General features: G+C 38.9%; 1 protein-coding gene across 1 annotated transcript; it reads right to left on the reverse strand.

The window, feature by feature from the left end:
* Positions 1-376: 376 nt before the first annotated feature.
* LOC103267239 (60S ribosomal protein L29-like) lies at positions 377-856 on the reverse strand. Its single transcript, XM_008064837.1, has one exon. It carries the CDS (start codon positions 854-856, stop codon positions 377-379), a length of 480 nt encoding a protein of 159 aa, XP_008063028.1.
* Between the last annotated feature and the right edge of the window lie 9,871 nt (positions 857-10,727).

A 10,727-nucleotide genomic window follows, 5' to 3' on the forward strand; every position in this document is an offset into this window, starting at 1 on the left:
ACATAGTCCAACTGGCTCTGCCACCGTCTTTCTCAAATTCTGACTTTTGTTGTTGTTGTTCACATAGTAGGCCTTCAACAACCTTTTGTTGAATGAATAAATGTGACAATCAAAACATATAAATAGATGGATGTAAATCTTGACTGCATTTATAGAAGTATAATATCTAAAATATGGAAAATGGTGGGTTGATTATTCTGCCATGGAGAGTTTCCATTTAGAATATTGCTTTTGTATCTAGAATATTGCATTTCACATTTTTTTTCCTGCCTCAGGTTTATTTGTACAAATAGCACAGGGGGACGCCAGCCCCACGCAGACAGCAGCCTCGGGGTCAAACCAGACCTGCTGTCCTCCCATTATCAGACAGGGGCCTCTACTCTGCAGCCTTTGTGGGGGTCTGGGCACCTTTGAGAGCCTGAGCAGGAGCTGGAACTGAAGCTGGAGCTGGAGGTGAAGCTGTGGTTGGAGCCTTATTTTGATTCTTGACCTTTGGCCAGCAGAGCCTGCAGCCCTTGGCAATATGGGCACAAATACACTTCCCAAGCTTGGGGAGAGCAATATATGCAAGTTGAGTAAGCTTGCGGCTAGGACACTTTGGGATCTTGGGCTTAACCTCCTTGGACTTTACGAGGGCCTTGATAGCCTCAGCATGTGCGCTTATGGCCCTGGCGTTGTTGACTTTCATCTTCTTCAAGCCCTTCTTGTTGTGCGTCTTGGCAAAGTGCATGTTCCTCAGGAACTTGGGGTCCACCCCCTTAAGAGACTCACATCTTTGTGATCGGGGTTTCTTGATGCCATTTCTCTGCCATTTTCGGGACTGGTTGTATATAGTATGGTTCTTGGACTTGGCCATGTCTGCGCTGTGACCCACGGCTCCTGAAGTGCCTGGGACCGGAAAAGCATTTCACATTTTAAAAGAGATTGAACACTAGAAATATCCGTAAGGACCAAATTGTGAGCAGGCTTGAAATCCTATTAGGAGAATTAATTTAAAGAATTGAGGAAAGTTAACTAGAAAATTCTTAGTGGTGCTGGGGAGATGGGATTCAAATATCCCGTGATTTGAACTAGATAGATCTCTTACGGAGACACTTCTACTCCTGTAAGTCTAATGGTTCCATCTTAATCTTTGAACATCTGCTGCCAGGTCTCTAAGGTGCTTTTAGAAAATACAGCATAAAAATCACATCAAAACCACCATGTATTTTTTCTGGTAAGGTAACTAATACCTAGATTAGATTGTAACAACGAATTATGTAAGATGAGATAATGATATAGTATTCCTTACCTTGTAGGGATACATTTCTGAAACATTTAGAGATGAAATTTAAATAAAAGTTCAATGTGTTCCAAGAAGAAGAAGAAGGAGTTTATAATAATCTGCTTAATGAATAGGATCATCTCTCAAGAATAAAAACTTGAAATCCTTTTTTCCTGCCTCCCTTCAACCCCTCCTGTTCATTGTTCTCCATCTTATGTAAACAATGGGATTTTGTCTCCAATTCATTATACAAGACTTGCAGGAAAAATGACTGTGCACTGCTTCTCCATGGTTGGTTTTCTATTGTTTGCTTTAGAGGTGTTCCAAACCAAGGACTATTTCTTGGTTCTTAAGAGTTCATTTCAAAGATCAAGTTTTCATATAGATAAGGGATAATTCTGAGTAACTTACCGAGGGAGGAAACTAAGGGAGTTTTTAAGGATTAGTAACATTTGATGCTCATGAACTAAAACTAATACATCATGAGTTCACTAAGAATCTGATTGCACAAAATGCTTGGCAAAACTTCAAAGTTCCTCTGTGTACATGCATGTGCAAACCATTGGAATCTCCAAAATTTTCCAGAAGGAAAACCGTTAATAGTGAATTATTTGGTTTAATCTGGCTGTGGTTTTTGATTTTCTTAATTTATTAATATAGTTGTAAAATATTCACCTTCTCTACTTTTAGGATCCTTTAATAATTGCTAATTCACATTATTTGTTATTTTGTTCTTCTTCAATATGATTGGAGTTATTTTGCTCACTAGAAAGTAAGGATATCAGCTGGGTTCCGTGGCTCAGCCTGTAATCCCGCGCCTTTGGGAGGCTGAGGTGAGTGGATTGCCTGAGGCGGCGGGTTCGAGACCTGCCTGGGTAGAGAGACCTCATCTCTACAATAAATCTAAAAATCAGCCGGCGTGGTAGCGCATGCCTGTAATTCCGGCTACTCGGAAGGCTGAGGTGGAAGGATCGCCGGAGCCCAGCAGGTCGAGGCTGCGGTGGCCGGGAGCGGCCACTGCACTCCAGTCTGGGTGATTGAGTGAGACTCCAACTCAAAAAAAAAAAAAAAAATTTTTTTTGTCGATCTTTGTGAGTTTCTTATTAAATAATGGACATTGAAACAAATTGCTTTCATCTCTTGAAGGGCTTCTTTCTTTCTTAAATAATTTTGAACTTTTCCTCCTCTTTTTGAGTATTCATTTAGAGGAGCATATTTGAGAAACTGACCATAATGAAAAAGTAAACATATTTGGTTAAGCAACTGATTGTTACTATGGCAACATCGAATATTTGACATTTAGTCTTTCCATTATTCTCTGTTGCTATAGTAATGAAACCTTGGATTCTGACACCATTTCCAAATTCTATTAAAGTAAAGCCCTTCTTATCCCCAAGAAGGAGGGACAGCCAGTGCTATTAATGCACAAGAAGCATTAGAATGTTTTCCAGCACGAAGATACAGATAACATGAGACGCACTTTACTGCACTTTAATCAAACTGAAAAACATGACTGAAAAGTAGAAACACAAAGAAGAAAGCCTCAAAAAAGTAGAATAGAAGAAATTTTGTTATTTAAAAAAATCAGCCTTGTATCTGAAATACATAGAAAAATAATTTTAATTTATGACATGTTGAAACTTAACATCCAATACTAATGCATAAAGAAGAGCAGAATCTCTTTTGTTTCATTTTAGGTCAAAATATAATAGCATAATGGCAATCAAAAGCTACAAAAACGAATCACTTGGGGTTTTGATATAATATAATCAAACATATATAATATTATATTATAGTATCTACTCACCCACTTTTGAACTTATGATTGGGAACCAAAATATTGTCATATTAGTATTAAATTATTACATAAAATAGTAGAAACAAGTTTCAGCTACACATTTTTTTAATCAGTGGAGAAATATAGGGAGAGATTAGCAAATAGGGAAGAGAGTAGTAAAAATGCAGTATAGAAAAAAAGAAGAGACATTAAAAAGGAAAGTTAGTGATAATATAATAGAGTTAGGAATAGTATAAGAAGAAAGAACCAACAACATAAAAAGGTGGGCAGAGGGATCTGAAAGGAAACAGAGCCCAAAAGGGATGTTTTATGTGACCTACAGCTGATGCTATGAATGTTATTGACATAATATCAAATTATTCGGGCTATTGAAAGTCATATAAGTTACCAATAACTTTTGAATGCTTATTCAGCTTTATAGTAATTCAGTAAAATTGTTTCATGCTCAGAATATATTCATAATGGCTAATTGAAGCATAGGGGCTTGAATCAGCAGGATCTATCTTAGTTCTGTCACTTCCTTGCTGTGTGACTGTGAGTACGTCTCCTAACTTTTCTGAGCCTCCATTTCCCTAACTACAAATCCCTTAGAAGAGATAGTCTGTACAAAGGACTTAGCACAGTGTCTAGTACTTAGTAAACATCCAGTGAGCATGGTTGGCGTTATTAGATTTTCTAGGTGGAAATTATGGGAATGAAGGAATAAGGAAAGGACATGTTTTTTGTCTTCTGTTTCTGGAGTCATGATATTTTTGAGAACTCAAATTCTTTGAGATAAAGGAACATGCTGTTTGAAGTGGCAGAATATGGTTCTTTGAAGCAGAACACAGCATAGTACTGGACCTACAATATAGCTCTGGACCGACTTTCTCTTCCATGAAATGGAGGACAAGTGATATCCCGAGAACATAAATGCGAGGGTACTGATTATAAATAAAAGCATGATAATTAATAAAAATAATCTTCTAATTTATTTTTTATGAAATTATCAATTCTTTTGAAAAAAATGATTCATTATCAGAATCTCCCACATTCAACTTTTGTTCACTGTGACTTAAATCTGGATTTTTAACATTTTGGACTTGTGGATATAAATGGTATAATTTGTCCAAGCTTCTACGACAAAAATACCCTTCACTAGTGGGTATAAACAGCAAACATTTATTTCTTACAGTTCTGGAGGCTGTGAAGGCCAAGTTCACAGCGCCAACGAATGCAACGTCTGGTGAGGGCCCACTTTCTGATTCATAGATGGCTGTCTTCTCTGTGTCCTCACGTGGCAGAAAGAGCAAGGAAACTTACTGAGAGTCTCTTTTATAAGGGCACTAAACCCATTCATGAGAGTTTCATCTTCACAATCTAATCACCCACAGGCCCCCATTTCCTAATACCATTACCTTGGGGGCTAGGGTCTCAACATATGAATTTTCAAGGAGGGCAAATATCCAGCATATAACAAATGGAATAATGTGTTAAGTGATGTAAAGACAGTGTCTGCGTGTCTGAGAGAAAAAGATAGGTAAAAACTGAGGTAGCTTCCCTTTACTTCTGAATCTTGTACAATGCTTTTCTCTCCACTTGTTTCTGTGTTCCCTCTGCCTTTTCACACCAGAAAAATATTTCTACATATTGTTTCTATAGTTGAGCAACACAAAAAACCTTGCCAGGAATCACAACTCCTGCCTTTAAAAAATTTAAATGAGTTGAATGAAAGTTAAGTTAAGGCAAGCTTTCTAGGCAAACTCAAGATTCCATTTAATTTGTGTTGCCGTTGTGGTGTAACAATAGCCGCCTCTTTTACTCCCCATAGACAATATGAATGGGGAAAAAAACCAAGAACTTTGCCTATAGACAATACAGGCTGTAGTGTTTAGGATAAGGTTCTCATGGAAATTAGTAAGGAAGTGAAGTTAAAAGCAATAGACAACATGGGATAAAATAGCTTTCAGTTAGCTGCCAAACCATGATGGGTTCATTGATTAAGTTTACTGTTCAGAGCAATTGTATAATCATTGTTCATTCCACAACTTGAAATCTAATTTGTTTTAGGTAATAAACCATAAATGCAAAGCCTGTGCTAGGTGCTAGGGATAAAATTAATACTAATGACAAGGTTCCTGCCTTTGAGGGACTTATAACACAGTCCAGCAAATGTTAGAAAAGAAATGGTGAGTTGCACAGGGAGTTTTGTTGTCTTCCTGTTCCATTAATGCTTTTTAAACCTTTTGGCCACCTTTAAAGCAATCTCTGTATGTATTGATAACATCCATTTTGAGTGATGGTACAGTGTGAGGTTTAAGTGCAAAGACTATCTGGCATTAAACTTCAGCTCTTCCACTTACTAAATGCACAGACTCGGAAAGAGATGTTTAAGGTCTCAGTAGTTTCCTCATCTAAAAAATGTGAAGAATACTAGTAGTCTTCCCATATAGGGTTGTTATAATAGTTAAATAGATTAATATCTATGAAGCCTTTAGATCAGTGCTTGACACAACATAGTATCATTTGTTAAATGAGCTGAGAAGAGATAACTGGTCAGTGAATTAAAAGCTTCCAGTCCCCCAAATCTGTGATACTCTCATAAAAAATGAAATTGAGTGCACACACCTAAACAAAGACAGAAAGTTACAAAAAATCACAGTAATTTCTCAGACTGAGAATAACAACACGCGTAGTCTTTACCATCTAAAATTTATGCATCTGTTTTTCTGTTGATACATCATCATACAAAAACAGTTGGGTCAATTTTCACTAAATATTTGGGATGTATTTGGAATGGGGTTTTATAAAATATAAGCTATTTTGCATAAATAAAATTCATTCTTCAGGGATTCAAAGAAATAGGTAGCCATCTTATAGAAATACTAAAATTGTTGTTCAACCAAGAGACCTCTTTGACTGCCAAACAGGAGAGACATACCTAAAGTGTGTGTGTGCACGCATGTGTGCACGCACAGGCATGTGTGTACGCACAGGCATGTGTGTATGATGGCTTTTTAAAAAAACGAGCTCAAAATAGAAAGTCACCAGAACATATGCTCAAAATTGCAATCACAGATTTATAACTGACCTGTTTCTTGCATGGACGATTTCATGGATAGGTGCACTGAAATGAACAGCAACGTGATTTAAAACAAAAGTTGTTGATGACTCTCCTAATCACCACTGGCTCATCTTATTGCGTAGGCTGTTCCACCATAAACAAAAATGGTAACCTAACCACAGTTGATGCTGGCTTGGAGTGCCAGGACTCATTTGGCTTCTTAAGATGTGATACCAGACTGATCTTTGAAATTTAAATCTGTCCTCCCTACTTCTTTCTATAACGGTCACTATTTTTTAACTAGTGTCCCAACATATCCTATTTTCTCTAGTTATATGTAGGGAAAAAAAATCTAAAGAAAAATAATCACCAAAATTTCTATAGGAGCCATACTGGTTTTACATTCAATGTAATTTTTTAAGAAATAGGAAGTTTGCTATTGAAAAGCCTTCAATGTCATTTTTACAATTTTAACCGATGAATGATAAAATTTGCAAGCAATTTGGTGAAATATCACAGAGGACAAAACAGTGTGACTTTTATCTTGTCCAGTATTCAGTTCCATTTAGCAAATACAGGGGGTGCCAAAAAAATTTATACGCATTTTAAGTTGATGTTCACTCCAAAGATGGCGGTGATCCAATGAATGCTGGCATCATCATGCAACAGACAGGGCAATCAAAGAAAATGGTGGAAGCACTGCTGAGTGAACGTCGCACTACCCATTGCTACTGTAATTTAATTCAACTTTGAAAAGTAATACATAGATGACATCTTTTAAAATTTTTTAAATAATAAGCAATGGAATTTAAATATTTTAGTTAACTATTCTCTTCCCTGGTACTCTTAATAAGCTGTGGCCAGGCAGTCTAGAATAGTATTGTCCAACAGAAATAAAATGCAAGACAGATAAGTTCAAATTTTTCTATTAGCCATATCAAAAAAATAATAGGTAGTCAAATAAATATTGAGAAAGAAGAACAAAGTTGAAGGCATCACACTTTCTGATTTCAAACTATATTAAAAAGTGACAGTAATCAAAACAGTATGGTACTGGCATAAATACATATACATAAAGTAATGATATAATAGAAAACCCAGAAATAAGTCCACTCATGTACAGTCAACTAATCTTTGATAAGTCAGTGAGCACACAGTGAACACAGAGAATATACAATGAGGAATGGATAATCTCTTCAATAAATGGTGTTGGAAAACTGGATATACACATATAATCCTTATCCTACACCATAATTAAAAACATAAAACTCCTAAATGAAACCACAGGGAAAAACCTCCTTGACATTGGTCTTGGCAACGAGTTTTTGGATAAGACACTGAAAGCACAGGCAACAAAAGCAAAAACAAGTGTGACCGCATCAAACTGAAACTCTTCTTCACAGCAAAGAAAACCACCAACAAAATGAAAAGGCAATCAAAAGAATAAGAGAAAATATTTATAAGCTATATGTCTGATAAGAGATTAATATCCAAAATATATCAAGAATTCATATAACTCAAAAGCAAAAATGAAACCTGATTTAAAAAATGGACAAAGAACCTGCATAGACATTTCTATAAAGGAGATGTCCAAGTGGCCCATAGGCACATGAAAAGATGATCAGCATTGCTAATCATCAGAAAAATGGACATCAAAACACAATGAGCTATCACCTCACACCTGTTAGAATGGTCATTATAAAAACAACAACAAAGGATAACAAGTGTTGGCAAGGATGTGGAAAAAAGGGAACCCTTATACACCATTGGTGGGAATATAAATTGGTACATCCATTATGAAGAACAGAAGGTTTCTCAGAAAATTAAAAACATAACAACCATACACTTCAGCAATCCCACTTTTAGGTATGTATCCAAAGAAAACGAAATCAGTATATCTGCACTTCTGTGTTTGTTGCAGCATTATTCATAGCAGCCAAGATAAGAAAACAACCTAAGTGTCCATCTATGGATGAGTGCATCAAGAACCTGTGAAGAAGTATGTGTGTGTGTATGTACTGAAATATTATTCAGTCATAAAAATGAAGAAAGCCGGGGTCGGTGGCTCAGCCTGTAATCCCGCACCTTTGGGAGGCTGAGGTGAATGGATTGCCTGAGCCTGCGGGTTCGAGACCTCATCTCTACAATAAATCAAAAAATCAGCCGATCATCTCTACAATAAATCAAAAAATCAGCCGAGTGTGGTAGCACATGCCTGTAATTCCGGCTACTGGGAAGGCTGAGGCGGAAGGATCGCCGGAGCCCAGCAGGTCGAGGCTGCGGTGGCCGGGAGGGCCATTGCACTCCAGTCTGGGCGACCGAGTGAGACTCCAACTCAAAAAAAAAAAAAAGAAGAAGAAGAAGAAGAAGAAAATTCTGTCATTTGCAATAAGAGGACATTATACAAAGTAAAATAAGCCCTACCCAGAAACACAGCCACTGTACCATCTCACTTATATGTGAGATCTGAAACAAGTTGAATTCATGGAAACAAAGAGGAGAACAGTATTTACAGGGGTTGGGGAGTAGGAAAAATGGAGAATATTAGGCTGGTGATGGAGTGCTAGTATCACGCATTATGGATTCCCTTAAATCTCTTTGCTGTGGTCCACATTCACTTGGACAAGATATAGCTCAGAGGAAATAGTGAGGGTATCTGGAAAAGATCCTGAAAACAGCAAAGAGATTGAGGTTAATTAAGGGAAGGTTAGAGTCATGATATGGAAGAAGTTTTAAAATACTTTTTGACACATTCTAGATCTTGTTCCTGTTACTGAAGTAAATAAACAGGCTCAAATGGTGGACAGACTCTCAAAAGAGAAAATGTCTGGTCATAATAAGGATGGCTAATTCTCTTTCTTTCTCACTGCACTCATCCAAAAAACACCCACCACAAACAAAGTCCAAAGTTCCGAAATACAGGCTAATGTATTTTTCCAAAGACAACAAGTTTTTGCTATTATTTTATTTAGGCAAAAAATGTAGATATGCTTCTTCGACAAAGTCATAAGTAAAAATGTGAGATTAAACTCATCATTACATTTCAAAGAATATATTTCACAAGTATTTCCTATTTTATGAGCGTTCCTCCAAGAATTTCCAGCAATTATTCACCATTCACCAAGAATATTCCAGAATTTATTTACCATATATTTTTTGAGTGCCTATTATAATCTAGGTACTGTAGGCCAATAAATTACAACAGTGAACAAGAAAAGCTCCATTCACATGGAATACGCCATAAGAGCTGTCAGAGGAAAGGCTGTGGTGAGAGATTGCTGCAGTAGGGTTGCTAGATTTAGCAAATACAAGCTTTTATTTTTTGTATTTAGCAAATATTAATGCAGGATGCCAAAGTTTGCAGTGGACACATACTAAAAACTGTTTACCTGAACTTCAAATTTAACTCATCATCTTGCCTTTTATCTGGCAAAGGACGTAGGGTGAACAGAGAGAAAGGAAGACTTCCTTCACAGAGTAATTTCTAAGACGAAAACTGGACATGGCAGGGAAGAGACGGGGAGAAATCTTTCTGGGAGAAAACACAGCAATACAAACTGAGTCCCCAGGCCCGTGTAGAATCCAGGGACAGAAAGAAGCAAAAGAATTGGGGGTGAGGAAGCAGGAAGGGGGGTAATGTTGAGAGATGAAACCCCGAGGGGGAAAGCAGGGATCTTATCTTTCAGGCTTTGGGAAGGAGTTTGCACTGTATGGGAAGAGGGGTGAGATTTCACTAAAGAACTTTAAGCAGCTCATGTTGATGACAGCGTGAAGGACGGACTGCAGGAGGACAGACAGGGTGCTGGGAGACCCGTTGGGAGGCTACTGATGTAATTCAGATGAGAGCCAGCAGAGACCTGGACAGAGGCAGTGGGGAGACAGGGCGATCAGCAACACCTGGACTTGAGGTGGCAGAGACAGAAGGAACTGCAAAGAGGGAGAGGGAAGCCTGGGAGGGAGGGAGGAAAGTCAGGAGACGCACAGGCTAGGGAAAACAGCAAAGCAATGATCAGCACGTCAAATGTGCTTTGAGAAGTCGAGGAGGATAATAAGGATCCGAGAAGTGACTCTGAGGTTTGGCCATGAGAATGTCATCGTCGACCTTTGGCAAGGGCGGTCTCAGTGGAAGGGATGAGGCCAAACTAGGTCGCAGTTGATCGGGTGGAAGATGATGCTGGCCTGGAAACCCGGCGGGGGCAACGCAAGTTTCCCAGCTCCTCTTTGCCCTTTTGACAGGTCCGAGGGTCAAGGACGAGAGCCGAGCTGGGAGCCCCGGCGGCCGGTTCCCCAATCAGTCGGGGCAGCGCGGCAAGCCGATCGCTGGGGTCCAATCCTTTCCCAGAGCCCGCTTGACTGACAGAGCCGCGCGCCAAAGACAGAGCGCAGAGCAGAGGCGAGTCGCGAGGGGGCGGGACTCCAGGGTACTAACCCGGAACCGGTTTGGGGCTCGATTCCCATTGTGAGGCCAGGTCGGGGGCGGGCTCTCAGCCAGAACGGCGAGACCCTCCGGGCCAATAGATGAGCCTCACCAGGTGAGCGGCAGCCGCCGTCGCCAATGAGAGGCGGGATTTGGGCGGGCGAAGTGGGTGGGTGGGAGATCAATGAAGCATCTTTTTCTCCTA

The sequence above is a fragment of the Carlito syrichta genome, unplaced genomic scaffold (genome assembly GCF_000164805.1).
Source record: "Carlito syrichta isolate Samal-C Ts95f unplaced genomic scaffold, Tarsius_syrichta-2.0.1 Scaffold308079, whole genome shotgun sequence".
Taxonomy (NCBI): domain Eukaryota; kingdom Metazoa; phylum Chordata; class Mammalia; order Primates; family Tarsiidae; genus Carlito; species Carlito syrichta.

Bases quoted from the DNA above. Each gene is read 5' to 3' on its own strand.
- LOC103267239 (XM_008064837.1), bottom strand. From the start codon at position 856: ATGGCCAAGTCCAAGAACCATACTATATACAACCAGTCCCGAAAATGG.